The sequence below is a fragment of the Gymnoscopelus braueri genome (assembly GCF_963280865.1).
Source record: "Gymnoscopelus braueri genome assembly, chromosome: 18".
Classification (NCBI taxonomy): Eukaryota; Metazoa; Chordata; class Actinopteri; order Myctophiformes; family Myctophidae; genus Gymnoscopelus; species Gymnoscopelus braueri.
The window spans coordinates 28,502,448-28,523,778 of NC_137618.1; the positions used below are offsets into that span (position 1 = coordinate 28,502,448).

The following is a 21,331-nucleotide window of genomic DNA, read 5'->3' on the forward strand; positions in this document are numbered from 1 at the left end:
TTATCATGGTCAGTTTGTCTTTTTTTATTTAGCATTCAACTACTAATGTAGTGCTGTGAACTTGTGACACAACTAATGTTGAAGACAACAGGTATTTAGTAGTTTAGCAGCTAGTATTGTCTGATACCTGTGCTCGTTGGCAGAGCTACCGTACCACCGACCTGAGCGTGCACTTCTCCCCATGATATCATGTACGTTAAAGCATAACCATCACCACCTAGAATATTGTCTCGACTTCTACTGCCTCATACAGATTTTTTTCATCCCACAATTTTGTAACCCATTTTTTCACCCAGTGCCTAAGCTGTAATCCTGGATGCTACTCTCCCTCTGCCAGCCTGGGGAGAGCCCCGAACTGAGCTCATGCCTTCAATGCGTGAGCAGTGCCCTGTCAGGTAACTTCTTATTACCTGACAGGGGGGGGAGTTTCCCCGGTAGGACGTAGCGCATGGAAGGAACGCGTTATTCCTTCCCCCTCCATCAGGGGCCCCGGCTGACCAGGGGGAGGCAGTATAGAGGCCAGGATTACTGCATGTTTTTTTTGAGGGACACGGGGAGAACATGCAAACTCCACACAGAAAGGCCCTTTCTTTTTTACTGATTGATCCAGAATCCACGACAGGCCCAACATACGCGGCCCACCCATCTGACCACTTAACACGGCAGCCTATTGGCTGCCGTGTTAAGTGGTCAGATGGGTGGGCTGTGGGCTGCAACACTTTTGCAAATTTCAACTGGGCCCTGGTCCAGAACCATTGTTATATGCTATTGTCATCTCTTTACCAACATTTGTATTGGTATACTTACAGTATGGTACTGCTTTATGTATACGTTCAGTTGTCAGAGTTGAGCTCAATAGGATCCTTTTATGTAGTCTACGTAAAGAAATGTCATATTTCATCTTGGAACGCTGGATAATATTCAGAGAGTGTCTATTAATCTACTGTGAAAAGATTTTTGCATGATTGCATACAATGTATATGAGAAGGGAGCAGGAGTATTTGAAATGCACCTTTGCATTGACCTACATTGTTCAGATGAATAATGAATTTGTGGCACCCTGTTGGCTCAGGTGGTGAATGTACTGATCACGTCCTGTAATCCCAGGTCCAAAATCCAGAATCTTATTATAATGTCTACCGAATGTCTTCTCTGCTGTGCTATCAGATATTCATACACTGAATATTGTATCTAGCTGTTCTCACTCCATTTGAATAATAAACGGCTATTTATGAGTCTTGTCACCACAGATTTTAGATTGTCTACAGGTTTCCTTACATGTGAATGTTGAAACTTATTTGTACATGTATTTAACGTCTTCAAATGCTCTGAGACAGTTTAACGGTTGCTAAGTAAGAACAGTGTAGAGATCACCCAAGAGCTTCAGTCTACATCTGCGAACACTGAAGAGAGTTTCGTAATTCTTTTTACCCATCATTACAAGCAATCCACCATTTCCCCCTTTATCCTTGCCTTCAAGTACACAGTATTATTCTCTCTCTCTCTCTCTCTCTCTCTCTCTCTCTCTCTCTCTCTCTCTCTCTCTCTCTCTCTCTCTCTCTCTCTCTCTCTCTCTCTCTCTCTCTCTCTCTCTCATATATATATTGTCTAGTGTCCAACAGTAGATGTATTCAAACAATCTTCAGAAGCTCGGCTCCAATCATCAGTCTATAAGCATCGTTTCCATTGATAGTAAATGAGCCAGGCTCTCTAGCTGCTACGTGTGTTTTCAATCAGTAAGTGGAACATGCTGATGCAGAGTAACAGCCTGTGTGTGTCCAAGAGACATAAAGAGAATGTGGCGAGGTAAACATTAGAGGTTAGATGCACAGTGTAGTGGGCCAAATGTAAACATTTACAGAAAGTCTGTGTCATGTGTACTGTACATAATCTAAGCAGAGTGGACAGCTGTGGTTTATGGAAATACTCCATACTCTGGGAGATGCTTGTCATTTTCATCCATGATTAATCTAAATTGATGGTGTGGTTAAGTCAAGCACAGTCATTTATTTTCCAACAAAATATCAAACATGCACGGCCCTAGAATGGCTGTGATGTTACATACATTTCATGTATTCCATACAAACAAAATACCAAACATGCACTTGCATAGCCCTAGAGTGGCTGTGATGTTACATACTTTTCATGTATTCCATACATGAAATGTATGTAATCTAGGTCTAGCACCACATGCACTGAATGCACATAATCATAAGCATTTTATTAAACTCTTACATTGGTCTGTATTTGCATTATACTGACTGTACGCATCCATTTGGTCAGACAGACAGGTTGATTGATTCTTATAGTAAAAGGAAACCTTTACTTACAATTTAATATAAAACATATTTGCATGTTTTTATGGCCTACATACAGCATGAGAGGGAGAGAGAGAGAGAGAGAGAGAGAGAGAGAGAGAGAGAGAGAGAGAGAGAGAGAGAGAGAGAGAGAGAGAGAGAGAGAGAGAGAGAGAGAGAGAGAGAGAGAGAGAGAGAGAGATCAGGGTGGAGCGTTGAAGCAGCAGGATGTAAAGGGGTTGTTGAAGGTTCGTCTGTTAAGGTCCACCAGTGATGTGTCGTTCCACTCCGTCAGCGCCCCCTGCTGCTCACCAACGCTCTGCTTCACTCTGTGGGCTGAGAGATGTTCAGGGTGAGAGAACCTAACTCTATGGTGAGAACATACAACTCTAATGTATTGAAAAATTAAATAAACTGTAACGCCGTTGCTCAACTGCAATGAACTGGATGTGTAAAGAAGAATTATGTTGTACTTGTAGTGTCCTAAGTTAACGATAGATGGGCATCGGATCCTTCGTTACAGGATGGTTTACTTTGGTTTATTTTGTTCACAAGAGAACTTGTTAGACATCCAAAAAAATGCAACAGCAAAATATGACAGTGGTAAATATTTCCAACAGATAAAACATTGAAGTCGTGTTTTATACCTATTACCAGTAGCAGCTCACTGACTTGGTGTCCTGACAGGGCTGATGTCTCCATGAAAAGCAGACCCTTGTCCACAGCTAAACTCTGTCCCTCCTGTATGGTGGCAGTCACCCAAAAACATATTTGGGAAGTTAGGCTTACAATAAGGAAAAGATTTAAATTGGGGTTAGATTTAGGATTATAATATGGGCTACATTTAGAGGTTGGTTAGGGGTTGGGGTCAGATTTATGCCTGATTTACAGTCAGTTGTGTGCACCATGATAGCTGTGTGTGTGTGTGTGTGTGTGTGTGTGTGTGTGTGTGTGTGTGTGTGTGTGTGTGTGTGTGTGTGTGTGTGTGTGTGTGTGTGTGTGTGTGTGTGTGTGTGTGTGTGTGTGTGTGTGTGTGTGTGTGTGTGTGTGTGTGTGTGTGTGTGTGTGTGTGTGAGGAGAAGGATATCAAACGGAACACAACCACCCTAAAGACTAATCATTGTGTATATTCCTGCACTATACCTGCACCCAGTGATCTTGGTACATAGAAATTGATCTATTGAAGATTCTGACTTTCAAATGTACATACGTGCTTTCTGCTTTGGCAATGTAAACGTATGTTTTCTCATGCCAATAAAGCCCTTTGAATTGAATTGAATTGAAATTGTGTGTGCGTGTGCGTGCGTGCGTGCGTGTGCGTGTGTGCGTGCGTGTGTGCGTGTGTGTGTGTTGAAGTACCTCCTTGGAGACTTGTCTCTTGTCATCGAGGTCTCCTTTGTTAGCAACCAGGACGATCACAGTAGATCCTGGGATATATTGTTTCTGCAGCTCCCTGAGCCACAGCTGAGCTCTCATAAACGTGTCCTTTAGCATGCACACGCCACACACACACACACACACACACACACACACACACACACACACACACACACACACACACACACACACACACACACACACACACACACACACACACATACAGTGCAGATAGAGATTATAGAACACAGAAATGCTTACTGTGTGTAATTATACGGTATACTTTGCATTCATAGACACATTCACAGCGTATATGAGTGTGTACATGTGCTTGTGCCTGTGCACTATTGTGTCTATATTTATGTAAATGTGTGATGCGTTGACTTTACTCTCTTAGTGATGTCATAGACGACCAGTGCGGCGTGGGCGCCTCTGTAGTACAGTGGGGTGACACTGTGGTACTTCTCCTGTCCTGCTGTGTCCCAGATCTCAAAACGAAGAGTGACATCACCCAGGTAGACCACCTGGGTCAGGTAGGCACCTGGTAGACACATGTTACACTACATGTGGAATTCCCCAATGTTCAATAGCTGGGCCTCTGCTATTCAAACTTTGCAGCTCCCATTAGACCAAATCATTATTATGTGGATATCAAATAATACTGTATGTATATAGCTCTGTCACCAAATTATTACAATCCCATAGAGAGAGGAAACCAGGTGAGACAGATGTTAGACTACAGTGAAAACAAGTGAGACAGATGTTACAGTGAAACCAGGTGAGGCAGATGTTACGATACAGGGAAACCAGGTGAGACAGATGTTAACTACAGTGAAACCAGGTGAGACAAATACTAAACTACAGTGAAAGCAGGTGAGACAGATGTTACACTACAGTTAAACCAGGTGAGACAAATGTAACATTACAGTGAAAACCAGGTAAGACAGATGCTACATTGAAACCAGGTGAGACAGATGTCACACTACAGTGAGACCAGGTGAGACAGATGTTACGCTACAGTTAAACCAGGTGAGACAGATGTAACATTACAGTGAAAACCAGGTAAGACAGATGCTACACTATAGTTAAACCAGGTAAGACAGATGTTACATTGAAACCAGGTAAGGCGTAATGAGTATCTTATGGCTCATTATTCATGATAATAACTACATATACAAAGTCAAAGTGTAGACATTCAAAGTGTAGGCATTTAGCTGACAGAGCAACTCTCAAGTGTAACTGTAGAACAAGCTGCATTTCTTTGACCTCAATCATTACAAGTACTGCCATGTCAGACAGATAGGGGTTAGAGGATGTTTGTGATCCCAGAAGATCAGATATAAGTGAACACATACAACAAGTCAAGAGTTAACCACTTAAACCCTATACTTAATTGGCCGAAGTCTCCCAGGGCTCTATACTAGGCCCTCTCCTGTTTTCCCTCAACACTAAATAATCTTTGTTGGAAAAAAAATGGAACTACAAGCTCATAACGGGTCACATTGCGATGCGTTATGAGCTTGTAGATCAGCTATTTTTGCTAAATGTTTACCAAAGAATAGGAACACTATAATGTTAATGTGGTTAAAAGGGGTATAGTTTTACTCCTGTATACACAACAGTAAAGCCTGGCTATACAGAAAGTATTGTGAACTTACAGCCAACAGTGGGTGATGTGTTCTTGAATTCATCCTTGCTAAATCTCAGAGCCAGGCTAGATTTTCCAACCCCTGAGCTCCCAAGAAGCACCATCTTCACCCTCAGGGTCCTGAAATCTCTCCTCAGAGTGTCTCCGTGGACCTGGGCCCCTGCTGGAGCCCCTGAAGACATGAAAAGTCTAAATAAACTCTGCAAACCTCCAAAGCAAAAGCCCTCTACAGTCCAAATCTCACAGTAGTGTGTGCCTTGAGAAGTGTCATGCATTCCATAGTGCTCAAAATTATTTTTGTATTTGTTGTTAGTCCAAGCGATAGTTGTCCCTGTTTGACATTTCTTTGAAGAAATCCAAACTAAAAGATCCAAGCAAAGTCCAAACCTGAATTGTAAATGAGTGAGAAGTGAGAAAACAATATCACTTCCTCATTCACACCCCATGCTGCCAACCTATAAAGTGCTCATATAACCCACAAAATCACATGCACAGGGAGGATGCACTCCTGACTGTATGCAATCTGGTCAAACCAACACTTCCAACACTGCATGTGTCACTGTTCTGGTTCACATTTACAGTAGAAGAACAGGTATAGTGTTTCAAACAGAAACTAGAAGTAAAAGTCGACAATGTTTGCTCTGATTGAATGTCTTTAACCCCTCCCTTCCCTACCGATACAACTCTCTTGTTTTGTTGATCCTAATGGCTGTGAGTGTGTGGACCTGAAGCTGGGTTACGGTTTTATGTTTTTATTACTAAGTCACAGTTAAGTGCAAGGAGGACGACTTCCTTTGCTGTGACACTACGCAACCTTGTGTCTCCATTCAAGGATCTGTTCTGCTTTTAGGTCATGGTGTGAAAGCAGAACAAACAAACACACACACATACACACATACGCACACACGCATGCACGTACATACGCACACACGCATGCACGCACGGACGCTCTCTCTCTCTCTCACACACACACACACACACACACACACACACACACACACACACACACACACACACACACACACACACACACACACACACACACACACACACACACACACACACACACACACACACACACACACACACACACACACACACACTGATCATCATCCTTTACAAGGACGGGGACCCCCAAATTATTTTGCACCGTATTTGGCCGCTGACCTCCATCTGAAAGATTGTGCTAGGGACCCCCGTATGAGATTTGTGTCACATCGCGATGCATCGTGATCTTGTGTATCGGCTATTTTCAAATAGCTGAAGTATTAAATAGGATTAAGCGGTTGAACTGATTTTCATGCTGTATTAACCGATTTTGCAGGGCCCCCCCAGGAAACCCCTGAAGGACCCCTGGGGGTTGCCGGACCCCACTTTGAGAACCACTGCTATGGAGTACAAAATCAGGGCTCCCAGGGGCCACAGACCCCACAGTGACCACCATGCATGTCACATATGCACCAGCATGAACAGAACCACAAGCATGGTCATCACACCCCCTGTACTGTACTGTACTGTACTGTACTGTACTGTACTGTACTGTATTGTATTGTACTGTACTGAACTGTACTGTACTGTACTGTATTGTATTGTACTGTACTGTACTGAACTGTACTGTACTGTATTGTATTGTACTGTACTGAACTGCACTATACAACCACAGGGAGGAGACATTGTACTGTATGTTACCCAATGCTATGATGGCAGCCTACTGCTGATTTATTGTCTTATGAACAATTCATTAAATAAGTCTATAAAACTCAAATTCCGGTATGTTTTTACTTGGCGTCTGTTGTTTAATTTCTCTAGAATAACAACCCCCCACAACAATCAACATTTTTTGCACATCATTATTTTAGGGGCAATGATGATGCTCATTATTTTCTAAACTCAGTGAATGCAATGCAACACTTAAAATATCAAATAAACGCATTTGAAACATTCCCATTTAGTTGAAAGGGAGAAAGTTATAAGATGCAACCTTTTGCCTTAAAAGGTCCTGTAAGAATACCTTGAACTATTTTAAACATGAACCTCCTACTTCAGTCTAAAACAACACGTGTGGTTCGTCTAATTATAAAGGGGTGTAGTTTTTGATACTTTGTCCATGTAGCTTTAAGACGTGAATGATAAGATCTGTTTTTAGAGCCGCTGGTCATCATTATAAATAGAGACAGACTGAACCCCGGAACGTGAATACAGTCCCACATTCGAGACTATGGCCTAAGGTAATTTTGTGCCTTAAATGGAGTTGTAGGAACTTATAAATCACGTTGTTGGTGGAAAAGGTACTCACATTTGTTACAATAAGTAAAAGTATCAATTACTGTAATGTATAAATACTCTGTTACAAGTAAAAGTCCAGAATTCAAAACGTAGGCCTACTTGTACATTAATTTTTTTTTTACTTTACTGGAGTTAGTGGAGTATTTCCAATTTTCAGTACTTTTACGATCTACTCCAATACTCTCAGAAATATTGTACTTTTAATCCACTACAATTATTTGAAAACGTAGTCACTATAGTTACTTTATAGATGTTGATTATTATTACAAAAAATACATTAACCACTCAACATTTCGGCCATTTGAAAATAGCAGATCTACAAGCTCACAATGTGGCGATGCAGCATTGTGAGCTTGTAGATGTTCTATTTTCAAAAGATTTTTATACATTTGAAAAGTGTAATGGGACATTCTGCATAATGAGTACTTTCAACTTTTGGTACTTCCAATCCAATCCAATCCACTTTATTTATAAAGCACATTTTAAAACTTGTTCAGGGTTAACAAAGTGCTGTACAGAGAAAACCAAATACACTGGGAAAATTAAAAAACACAGAGACAAAGCTAAACACAGAAGCAAAAACATAAACAAACGAAGCAAAATAAACAACAGAAAGAAACACATCACTGAAAATATGACGCAGACGTGTCAACAGACAGTGAGACAAAACATAGAGACAAAACGTAGACCACCGAAACACTCAAACAGGGTCAAACGCCGAAGCATAAAGGTGGGACTTAAGGCGAGATTTAAAAGTATCGATGGTGGGGGCCAGTTTAATATGGGAGGGGAGCGCATTCCATAGAATGGGGGCTGCTACCGAGAAGGCTCGGTCACCTCTGGTTTTCAGATTTGAATTTGGGACCTCAAGTTTCAACTGGCCCGCAGACCGTAGTGACCTTGGTGGGTTATACACCTCTAGGAGTTCAGATAAATACTGAGGTGCCAGGCCATTCAGTGATTTAAAAACAAACAATAAAATCTTAAAATCAATTCTGAAGCGAACTGGGAGCCAGTGAAGTGAAGCCAGAATTGGTGTAATGTGGTCACGCTTGCGGGTCCCCGTTAGGAGACGTGCCGCAGCGTTTTGGACTAGCTGTAAACGTGCAATGGAGCCTTTGTTTAAGCCAACATAAAGTGCATTACAGTAGTCCAAGCGTGTGGTGATAAAAGCATGAATGGCACGCTCAAAATCATTAAAAGAAAGTACAGACTTGATTTGGGCGAGCAGCCTTAGATGATAAAAGCTGGACCTTACCACAGCATTTATCTGTTTGTCGAGTTTGAGCACATTGTCAAATTTGACACCAAGATTTGAGACAGCGGATTTAACGTAAGGCTGCAGGGAACCAAGGTCAGAGGGAACAACACCAGGGCCACTAGGCCCAAATACTATGACCTCTGTTTTACTCTCATTTAAACTTAAAAAGTTGAGAGCCATCCAAGCCTTGATGTCGTTTAGACAGTCAAAAAGTACATTGAAGTACATTTTGATGCCAATACTTTCGTAGCCTACTTTTACCCAAGCACACTTTGAATTCCGGACTTTTACTCGTAACAGAGTATGTATTTCTACATTGTAGAATACTTTTACTTAAGTAAAAAAAAAAAAGAGTACTTTTTCCACCACTGCCTCCAACAACAGACAGTTCGAGGCAAAAGATTACCCTATGAGCTCAATAGTGGCTCCCATGGTCCCAAACTTCTTCCCTGCCAGTTGTTAGTCCGTCCGTTTGTGCGTTATTACCAGGTGGAGATAGTTGCACGCAACCTCAACATGATATTATGATTTAATATCATATTCCGCCGTTTGAACGTGACAGAGAGGTAATTTAACGACCTATGCTGTAGACTTGTGTATTTGTCAGAGCGCACTAAAGGACGCACATGTTACATTGTTGCCACTTATTGCTGCGGCTTAGAATAACAGAAGTTGGGACAAAGGTCAGTCTTTTTGTTTGTTTGTGGTAACATAGTTAAAATTTCATAGGCAATACTTTTTTTTTAATAAAGACTTTTTTTTCCTTTTTTTTTTCGAGTTGCATTGCGCGTCGCTATAAAACACACACACAAGAGGAAGACGTGTGAAGACGGATGTAAGTTTATCTACAGTACCATCATCACCCTCGTGTTGTAAAACACTTTGTCATGTTGTCAACACACGCGCTTCTCTAGAAGAACCGTTTCTAGAGTGCCGGGGGGTTCTTTACTGCTGCTCGATCCAGTCGGTCGGTGTGTGACAGACAGTGACTTTAGTTTTAAAGACATCATGGGCACCCAGGGGGGCACAGGACGGAAGAGAGGCAGCAACAAGGAGAAATCTACGGCCGAGGATGATGCCTTGAACCTCATCGCAAGAGAGGTGAGTTGACTTTCACTTACTATAATACTGTTTGATCAACATGAACTCATTATGTCTCTGTCTGTCTGTGAATGACTGACTGACTTACTGACTCACTCTGGAAGAGTCCATGACCACTTCACTGACTATTCTTCTCACCATCACACCCCCCATGAGGTACAGAGGATGTAAGGGAATTAATTGCACATCCCCTGAATGCACCCTACCAGCCAAGATGTGACCCCAAAACCTGCACACGCCCATCATCATCTTCTTCACCATGATCATTTAAGACATTCCTTTTCTTGATTAGCTAAGCCTAGCTGCACAGAGACTGTGCTCAGTGCACACACCTTATATTATGAACCACCAGGCCATATGGCCCAGTTGGATGCAGGCCAAAGAATCTACCCTACCACCTTCCCAAAATAATCTCAGTCAAACCATGTTGTACTGCATTGACAGAGTGTGGTGTATTAACTGCTAAGATTCATGCCTCCTGGCTAGTTGAAAAATGTCAGCAAAATTCATTGTAATTCCCTTCATGTGCAAACTTGCAAAGATGTTTTACTCGCCTAACAATGGAGGGCTGGAGTTGGCAGGGGGGACATTAACTGAGTCACAGGTGTTTACTTCCAACAGGTGGTGAAGTCGTGTTTTGACTGGTTCACACTCCTTCAAGGGAGACCCCGCACCCACCCTAATCTCTTTATGTTGGTTGTGTGCCTCCTCACAGTGTCCAATTCCTGTAATTAACTGTTGTGATGAGACACTTGCAGCATAAATGGCTGTTTTGCATTAAGAACAATGTCTTGTGTGTGTAGAGAGCGGTTGAGTTTCTCAATCAGTGGGTCAGGGGCTGAAACTGTGCCAAGAGATGTCCTAACCAGGTTGTGGACAAAGAACAACTTGATGAATAGAAGATATTGGGTTTCAGCTTCATTTTCATTGACATTTCACGTCCCTGTCAGAAATGTGTTGAGGAGTGCTGGTTTTTAGGGTTTAGCTTGCACTTGAAGTGTGAACACACTGAGATGAAAATGACAGCGTTGTGTTTTCACACTCAGTTATTAGAGACTCTTATTAGATCAAATAGGAATAGAGTTTTGTTTCAAATTGTGATATCTATATTACTGGAAAAAGTTTACATATGTGCTGTGCTCACAAAGTGACGTTTTGCATGAGGTAAAATTTTAGAAAACAGAATGGGGCAATTCTTTTTTCCATACTTATCCAGACTGGAAAATTACTCAAATCTAATTGATGTAAATATCTAGTGGATTTAATCAGCTAATAGTCATGACATTTTGAATAATGACCATCAGATATGAATGATGGACACTCATTTGACCCAAGATTAAGTCCTGCTTACTTTTTATGATGGTATCAGTGTATATGTGGACACAGCTCAGTGTGATACAGCGACGTGAAGAAAAAGCTGCACTTAACACACGTGTTCTGCAGTCATACCTTGAGTCATGTTGTCCCCGCATCATTCCGGGTATAAAAAGTTAGTTGACGGGAAGTTTGGTGTGTGCAAAGACCCAAGCCGGATGTTGCATTAAATTTGCATCACTACACTGCACACACACACACACACACACACACACACACACACACACACACACACACACACACACACACACACACACACACACACACACACACACACACACACACACACACACACACACACCTTCCTGCTTCCTGATTCAAACCTGCAGACAGAGCTTGGCTATTTAAACGTTATCTTGTTTGAACTGTGGTTGACTGCAGTTTGTCTGACATTGCACATTCCTATTGATGGTAAAATGTGTCTGGAATGTTCTCTGACCAAAGTTTACTGAGATGCATTATGCTTTTGAGAGAGTAGTTCTTGTAGAATTGGTCAGCAGTAGCTGAACCAGCAGCCACTCAACTCTTCCCATACGTTTTCCTCTGAATCATTCTTTTCTAACAGTATCTTGGCACCCGCCCTGGACAGCCAGAGAACATCTTCACAGTCAGCTTGTTCCGTGAACCTCTGTGAGGCAAAGAGATGTGACCTGTAAAGTCTGACCGATATATCGGTCATTTTTAGACTTTTTTTTGCTGACATCAGCAATTTCTGTATGCATTTATAACCACTTTCAAACTCATGTCCCTATTTTGGGCATGTCATTGTACAGTAGGTGAGAATCTTCAAAACGTTTTTGAAAATGTTCAAAATTAGCAGATCTACAAGCTCCCGATGATGCGAGTTTGTAGATTGAATCTTTTGAATAAAGCTTTAGTGGATAAATAAAATTAAGTTCAGTTTGTGTATTTTATTATATTATTATTTGCTTCTTTGCTTGTTCATTCATGTTATAATTAAAGTGAAATGTTCTTTTAATATATTGAAGTTTACACAAATACATTTTCTTAACACATTCATAATAACATTTAATTAAGTCATTTAATGTTTTTATCTTTAAAACATGTATTTATTTGTGTTTATGTTTTGTTAACCTATAAGATAAGTTTTCCTAATTGATGTCAAGATTTTGCATTTGTTCTATTACAAAATATTGGTCAAAACTTTGGTAATCGGTGGTCAAGGAATCTCCAAAATCAGGATAGGCATCGCACCCAAAAATCTGGCATCAGTTGGGCTCTGGTGCCCTGTGCCTTTAAGTGACGGCTGGGTCAAATCCCTCACTGGCAGTCCCTCTGACAGGACGGTATGTCAGGTCTGATGAGCTGGCCCTCTCTGCAACGAGAGCTTCAAAAATAGACCCTACTGACATATCAGCTGTTACTGTCTACACAGTACACACCCCCCTCCTGTGTTCAGAGGGTGGGTGGGTGGGGTAGGTAGAGGGTAGGTGGGGTTATAAATGACAGATGATCCGCACTAACTGGCCAACCTGCCAACTTGAAAATGTGGAAAAGGCCAGTTGGTCCGTAGAGGGCATATTTGTTTTTTTCTGTCTTTAATGGGGCTTTTTGGGAGCAACTGTACAGGAGCCACGGTGGGACACTGAACTGCTGAGGGTGGTCCATTGGTGTCACGTTACTGTACATGTGTTTTCTGGAGCTGGTTCAAAGGAGTTCAGGGAAGCGTTCAATATAGTGTATGAACCAAATGGAAGAAGACCACGCACACTGTATAGAATTGCAGCTCTGGAAACAAGAACGTTTGGGATTCTGCGTACTGTTTCCAAACATCTGCCATACTCTTTAAATCCTGCTGCTGCCCCCAGATTATTGAGATTAAGCCATAGACCGTGAAAATGAAAGGACAGTGATGCCATTGGTTTCTACAGACCGTAAATGAAGCCTACTTTTCAGCCATTTCAAATCTGCCACCTTTCTATATCGCTGCGGTCCGAAACCGCAGCGTCCATAGTACTATAATATTTGTCACCATAGTTAAACATTAACTCCCTTGGCTGGCAGTGTTGTTGCCATGTTTTACCCATTGAGCTACACAAGGAATGGAACCCACAACCCTGGCTGGCATTGTTGTTGCAATGCTCTATCATCCATTGAACTGTACATAATCACATGTTCTGCGCCACAATGGAATTCTTGTAAAGTCACCAGTCTACTTGAGTGTCACCAGTTGTATGTGGCTGTTGTGGCCTTCCGGCTCTGTGAACAGAACACCAGTTTGACCTCCAGGATGGTGTTGGATATCAACCTCCACCATAATGACGACAAGCCTGGAATTTGTCCTGAAGCAAACACAGTGGCTTTCTTGGAAGGTTCTGGTTAAAGAGTAACTGCACGTCACACTATGTAGTGAAAGATCATCCCGTGGATTTAAGTGTCATGTTGATGTTACAGTTCCAGCTGCATCTGTTTGTGAACACACATTTGACCCGTGTGAATGATGTTACATTGAAGTGGAACAACATGCAGAGCATAGTCCTTGTCACTCAGCAGCCATGTGCAGTCAACAGAGCAGCTTCACCAGGGACCGTATGGCTGCTTGTTTTAACTGTTCATTCTGTGTTAGTTGTTACTATTTCCCCTTTCAACAACATGAACACTGTATAGTATACTTTGTGGACCGGGGTCCCCCAGGGCTCTATACTAGGTCTGCTATTATTTCAATCTCTTCGCTGAAAATAGTCAATCCACAAGCTCTCAACACATTGAGGTACAACGCATTAGAACTTGAAGATTGGCTATTTTCGGCTTGCTGACCTTTTATTAAAAGTATTTATCCATTTTAATAAGATAGCTATGCAGTGAGATCTGGGATTGTCCTGTCCGCTATCTATCCTAGGTGCTTTGAGCATAGGTGCAGACTGAACTTTGAGATCACTTGATAACGTGTCACCCTGAACCTCCATAATTTATCAACAAAATCTATAAACCTGTAATAGCATGACATCTTGAAGGGCCCCTCGAGCCATGCATAGGTCCCAACCCCGCTGGTTGAGAAAAGCTCATGACGTCGGCAGCATCCAACCCAGAACCCCGACCAGGTCATTGTCTCCTCTGAGGATGGCTTGTTTTGTCTTGAGAGCTCACAGTGACACAGTGGCGATGTCGGCTGAGGATTAACAAGGCAGGTTGATAGTCAGAGGAGCATTGTGGAGAATCAAGTTGTTGAGAGAGGATTAGTCTGCAGCTTGGAGAGACAGACAGACAGTCTGCTGTGGTTAAAACCACACAGTCTTGTCTTCTCCAAGGGGCCACATGAAGTCACAATAATAACTTTCAATAGATAAACTTAATCCTGACCTTGTAGGGGATAAATTAGGAGGCAGAATGTATCCACGCAACCACCTACTGTGAAATTATATGTGACTGGCATACAGTGTGTACACACACGCACGCACGCACGCACACACACAATCACATATATACATATATACATATATATATATATATATATATATATATATATATATATATATATATATATATATATATATATATATATATGTGTGTGTACAGTATGTGTACACTATACTACACAGTATAAGTGTTGTGCAGGTGAGGTAAGAAACCCTAGGTGGGCATATAAGAGAACCTCACTATTACATTACACTTAAAATGTAATTTGGTTAACATAAAATAAATACACAATAAAAAATAAAGGGTAGAGAATAACAAAAACAGAATATAAAATATATATATATATATATGTAGTTTTAATTGACTGGTTTGTTCAGCAATAAAATCTTGATTTCATACCTGCAGTACAGTATGTCACCAATACACTATGTTTTACGCCCAGTTTGCCCAGCATTTTTAGAGTTCTATTAAGACCAGTCCAGAGGCTAAATAACCCTGAGTTCAATATCAGGTTGACATACTCCAGGAAACAATGATTATACTCTTAAACAAACATTAATAATCCCAACATATCCTCATATTTCCACATGTAAACACATGTGGAAATGCACGGCCCACTGGATTCAGTTAATATCCCTCCCTAGACCCCCTGTACAAGACAAGTCTCCATAAAAGGACATGAGGACTGTGTGGGTGGGGGTGTGTGTGTGGGTGATGACATCATCCCATGCAGGACCAGTTGAGATTGTTATCACAAACGCCTTCCTGTTTATTCACCAGTGTGGAGCTCCATGCAGCGGAGCATAGGAACAGTGATGGGTGGAGTTTGAGGCGTGAGCTGATATTCAATGTTACCAAATGAGGTCCAGTTAGGACTGTGATATGCTGCTGTGTATGGGAATGTTGTGTAGAGGGCAACAAAGTGAGACCTTAGGTCATTTTGCGATTAAAGCAACAGTGATACACAATGTGTCCCAAAGCTCTTGCAGTGTGTATGTAACTTTACTTGAGGGCTGGAGACAGTAAAGTCAGGCTGAGGCTGGTGATGATGTCTAATCAATTAAATAAATGTATTGCTTCTGCAATGTCTGGATGGCTTCAGATATGCAGGGTGTGAACTCAGTGGATTCAAGTAGTCCTGTTCAAGGGTAGGTGTGTCTTATGTACAGTGAATGTGAATCTCTCAAATAAAAACGAAAAAGAAAGCAAATCCTCGTCATGCCATCACAGTGTGCAAGGTCACAGTGTTGCCATGGTGATAAGAGTCCTTTCACGGAATGCATAGAATGCCCATTTATCCTGTTGGAAGAAACGACGCTTCAAATTCAGGGGCCATGCACACACTTTTAATTGTGCATTTGAAGGCTGATTACATCACAGCGGCACGCCAAGGCCTTTCCCATTTCACAAGGCTGTTCCGGCCTATGTGTCCTTCGTAGGACCAGGCTATGCAGCCCATGTAGGCTGAAGCCCCTGAATTGGGACTCCTATTGAGATATACTGTATATTAACTCAAATGTAATGATTTGGTGTTGATTACTGGATCCTGTAAACAAGTCACAGAGTAGGACAACAATTTAATGCTTTTCTAGTGTTGTACCTGCTCTACCACTGCACAGGAATTAGTCCTTTTCTTTTGAAAGTGGTTACCAATAGTTACAGACAGCCACACTGAAAGAAGGAGAACTATACAAACATTCTGTTGAAGACCTTTATTTGTTACCCGATGGAATGTGTCCTTGTTTAATTTTAGTGAATAGATTAGAATGAGCATGTCTACCTTTTAATAATGTTGAACAAAAGTAGCTGTACGTCTAGTCTAGTAGATGTGGTGTTTTTCTCTGCTTGCTGAGAGCTAAACACAGGCGTTTGGAAGCGTTTTTAACACACACACACACACACACACACACACACACACACACACACACACACACACACACACACACACACACACACACACACACACACACACAATAGTAATCATATTTCCCTATGTACAGTAGATCTCCACATAAGAGCCCTGAATGAAAGTGCCCAGTGACATCATAAATGTGTGGTTTTACTGTACAACTCCCAAATGTAATGTATACGACTACGTCGTATATGAATCACAGGTTGGCTGGCACAGTTAAAAGGGTAAATAACTGTAGAAGGATGAAGTGACTAAAGTGAGAGAACCAATAAGACATAAATCAACAAAAGGAACTAAACATGACCACTGCCCCTCTGAGAAATTCCTTCCTGAAGCTAACCGCCTGTTATTCACAATACGCTCACAACCACATTGTGTAACTTCCTGTGAGTACATACTTACTGCCATTATACAGCAACAACAGCGACACTACGACAACTACTAGAAGTAGTAGTACTAGATAGAGATAGATACCTTTTTATTGATCCTGTGAGGGAAATTTAGGCATCAGACAGCACAGCAGTTTTAAGATGCAGTTACAGATACATAGTATTAGAAGTACAGAAAGAAACATCTATCATCTAGGAACTGTAACATAGAAAAGACCAACAACAAAAAAGTATACAAACGTAGGCCTATACACCCAATACAATCTTGATTCAGAACAAGAAAGAGTAAGCCTAGTTAAGCATAGTTATGACATCAGCACAAACCCCAGGCAACGTTATAGATGACAGTGGATGTTTCTAGAAGAAGCAGCAGCAGTAGTAATAGTAGTAGTAGTAGTAGTAGTAGTAATATTGTAGTAATAGTAGTACTAAGCAGCAGCAGCAGTAGTAGTAATAATAGTGGTTGTAGTGACAGTAGTAATACTAGAAGCAGCAGCAGCAGTAGTGGTGGTGGTGGTATAGTGACAGCTGCATCATGCTACATAAACTGTTCTGAGAGAAACATCTTGTCTTTTGACCACAAGCTGCTCCATGTTTCTTCCTTTGAAAAAAACAAACCAAGGAAGTCCTTCCAGAACCAATGGGAAACATCTGGGTGACCTCAACATGACTATTTTTATCCCCCAAGTGACACTTCTGTACGTCACAGTCTGTGAAGTTATCACCACACAGCATTCAACATGCCAGTGTGGTGCCTGTGTGGTGCATTCCTCTCAAATAAATTAAGCTTTTCTGATTGGAAATGCATGTGCCATCATTGTATAACAATAGTAAGTTGTTGGTACCAATTTGACTTCCATCATGGTTGAACGCTGGAGCAATTTTAAAAGTTAAAGAATAATTAGTTTCTTCCCAATAAAATACCAAAGTGATACATTGTCTTTTGTGGATTTGTGTTTGTTTGATGTTCGCAGTTAAAACAGTTGCCTTTCCCCAGTGAATTTCTGAAGCAGCATTTATTTCACTCCTGGCTTGCACAGGTGACAGACACCTCATCAGAGAAGGCAAGGAGGGCAGCTGTCTGTTTCCCACCTTCTGTCATTGTGTTTAAAAGCTGATGACGGTTATGAAAAGAGGAAATACCAGTACTGGTTCAGTTAGACTTTCGCCTACTCATAAGATGCATAATGCAAATGATTAGTAGGCTTTCACTGGGTAATAGTAAAATGAACAATATGTTTCTCTCAACATGGCCTGAAGTGTGAATCCACTTCATGGTTCCACCTCATCTGAAGAATGACCTAACCTCTGCTTGCTCTGAGTTCAGAGTTATTTCTGTCCCCCCCTCTTTGTCCCGTCTTTCAGCACTTGTGGTCATTAAAATGTCCGACGAATTTTGTTGTTTAATCCAGGCGTTGTGGGGTATGGGAGTGGTGGTACGGAAAGGCTAGACTGGTATTTAGGTCTGGTGGTGCTGGGAGCTCTGATAAAGACCTGGTGTCCTCAGAGAGTTGTCAGCAGCAGACAAAGGATCAGTTTTTAAGGAGCCACGCCAATACCTCTGTATTGCATTGGTATTGTACATCACATTAGTGTGATGTACAATACCAACATATTGAAGCTACATTGTAAAGCGGTTTGAAGGGCCGAAAATACTAGAAAGGTGCTATATATTTATATAAATGCAGGCCATTCACATAATCAGACACTATTGGCTGAATTGTTAGAAAACATGCTGTGCACAATCTGCACATTCATACGCTCCCCGGAGGATGGCCCGATTTTGGTAGGGCTGCCCCCTGAAATTCAAAGACTGAAATAGTTAGCCAGAGACCTCTCAGTTGACGGAGATTCTTTAATTCGAGCAGTTTTTTTAAAAGTTTTTTTATGTCAGTTATTTCAAAGTGGACAATAGAGCCATCTAGTAATATAATAAAATAGTCTTTAAACTATACAATAGCAACATTGAGGCCTCCTGTCAACTTATGTCCCAATGGATTTTCCTTCTACCCACACACACACTGTCCCATCCTACTTTGGACAGCACTAAGTCTGACTTTATTTACAATGTTTAAATTGTGTTTTTGCATCAATTTCCATGTTTTGTCTTATTTCCCCTCCAGTTGAAACGAACTAGCTCATTCACTCTCGGGAGGACGGTGACACTGTTGCAATTGTGCAGAATTAGAACGGTTCTGGTAGAAGTGCAGTCCATGTAGGTCATTATAAATAGTCGTACCGAGGAGGAAGTGAGGTGAGGTTCTGTCTTTTGGCCCACTTAGAGTGCTGCTGGTTGTGTTTGAGAAGAGGTGCCGTACATAAACACAGGTACACCATGATGTGTGAGAAAGCAGACGACCCAGGATTCCACATACTCACTGTGACCGACAATACATCATGGTGTATTTTGACAACCGGTTTATAAGGTTTTATAAGAATCAGCTTTATAATTAATATGGTAGGCAACGCGTACAGCTTGTGACCTTGTATTGTGTGTGTGACAGATCCGTTTGAAATAGTGTCGGAGGAATAAAATGTTTTTTCTTCCAGACAGTTTGGTGTTGGCCAAGTCATCAGTCCTTCAGATAACCTTCAGGCACTCATTGATGCAAGCAGTATGTAATACTGTTTGAGCCATGTCTGTGTGGACATGGATCATCTGTGCTCAAATATTGATTCTGGGCATTAACAATATAGAGGTTTTTGTAGACGGACTGGAACGCAATTGATTGGTGGGGAAACCTCAAGCAAAAGGTGGGAACTTATAACATTTATTCCCACAGCTCTCTCACGCAAGAATTGGGTGGGTAGACGTGTCGACAGGGCTACGTGACCTCTTGTGTATGACTCAGCTCTGTCACTTCCTCTTAAGTGTGTGCAAATTGATTATTGTTCTCAGACTAGTGACAACATCCTGTCCTCCTACTGTAGGACTCACTTTAAATGAAGTTGTACAATAAATGCTGGTGTTAAGAATTGGTTTGAGAACCACTGCTTAGTGCTCCATAGTACGACGAAGTATACAGTAGTAGCATTTGAGAAATAGAAATTGTGAGGACAGTTTTCCTGGTCCTCACAAGAGACATACTGTGCCAGGGACCCCCATACAAGATTTATTTGTGTTAAAAAATATTCAAAATATTTCACTTATTTTTCCTCAATATATAAAAAAAAGCAGATCATGACGCGTTGTGAGCTTGTAGTTCTGATATTTTCAAATAGCTGTAAAGTGGTCAAACTTAGCCTAGTCGCTTCTTTTGGCCTTGTTTTCATAGCCCAAGCCGATATGATACAGTGTGCAGTCTGTGCATATCAAAAAGCAAGTGATTAGAAAACAACCTGTGATATGTCCTCTGGTCCACCCGGCTCCATTCACTGCAATATATTTATTGAACTTCGGTTGCGAGGTTTGCCACCATGAGTGTCGTCCATGGTGCGTCCCCAGGGTCCAGCACGTCACTTCCTTTCAAAAGGTTCCTTGTGTCCCATGTAATGCCCACCATACCACAGGTAGGTGGGCACCCCCCAATCAGCAGTTAGCTGCACAAGTTAAATAGGTGTTGTCAATCCATTAGAGTGAATGCCAGGTGGCAAATTGCTGAATGGGACGTAATTGAATTAGCAGTAGAGTCCTCATTCTTCCTCATGGTTTAACTTGCGGTTATACATGCAGTTTAGCACCTGCCTCAGTAAATGGACCCTTCCTAAGTTCCTAGAAGGTTGAGGGTGAGTATGTACTAACTGCTCTGTTAACTGGGCTCAACTCTGGGTTATGAGGTTGAGGTGATGATTATCAATTATGTATTTTTAAGGCGTGGCTCTGCAAGAGGCTAGCTGTGTGCGTGTGTGGCAAACCGCTGGTCCGATCAGTGCCAAAATGAAAATAATTTTACAGTAGAAGTCAATCAGATCAGGCTGAAACCTTCCCTGAATTTTGAATAATACGTCATAGATTATGACATAAACGGCTGATATCATAAAAGATAACTGACATCACAGGCTGGACATGAAGTCTGAGATCCACAATGGAATCATGCCCTTCTCATGTGGATTCCGAGATCCACATGATAACATTTTTACTTTTATGCCCTAGATGCCCCTTGTATGGTTGATCATATAATTGTCTGTGTTTAGTACCTACCAGATGGGTGGTATTTAATTCACCAGGAGGATTCAGAGTGTGTCTTATATTTGATCATACGCAAAAACAATTAACTACATTTACTTTAAAAAAGTTTCCTGTCATTGTCTGCATATCCTACCGATCACTGCATGGGCTTGTGTGGCAAACCCAGCCATCTGTCACCT

At 41.5% G+C, this 21,331-nt stretch overlaps 2 protein-coding genes across 19 annotated transcripts in view; one reads left to right on the top strand and one right to left on the bottom strand.

Moving 5' to 3' along the window:
• Positions 1-2,002: 2,002 nt before the first annotated feature.
• Positions 2,003-5,905, bottom strand: LOC308073501 (ras-related protein Rab-17-like). The gene is made up of 5 exons (XM_080412431.1): positions 5,333-5,905; positions 4,064-4,215; positions 3,657-3,782; positions 2,945-3,038; positions 2,003-2,633 (listed from the first exon to the last, which is right to left on the bottom strand). The coding sequence occupies exons 1-5, from the start codon at positions 5,595-5,597 to the stop codon at positions 2,500-2,502; spliced, it is 771 nt and encodes a 256-aa protein (XP_080268557.1). The 5' UTR covers positions 5,598-5,905; the 3' UTR covers positions 2,003-2,499.
• A 3,396-nt stretch (positions 5,906-9,301) lies between these two features.
• LOC308073892 (leucine-rich repeat flightless-interacting protein 2-like) overlaps positions 9,302-21,331 on the top strand; it is a 52,320-nt gene continuing 40,290 nt past the window's right edge. For all 18 annotated transcript variants that reach the window (XR_013932052.1, XM_080413148.1, XM_080413149.1 and 15 more), the window contains exon 1: positions 9,302-9,970. Coding sequence is in view for 17 of the 18 variants with exons in the window: in XM_080413148.1 (XP_080269274.1) it covers positions 9,878-9,970 (93 nt within the window). In the remaining variant the exon portion in view is untranslated. The remainder of the gene's footprint in view (positions 9,971-21,331) is intronic.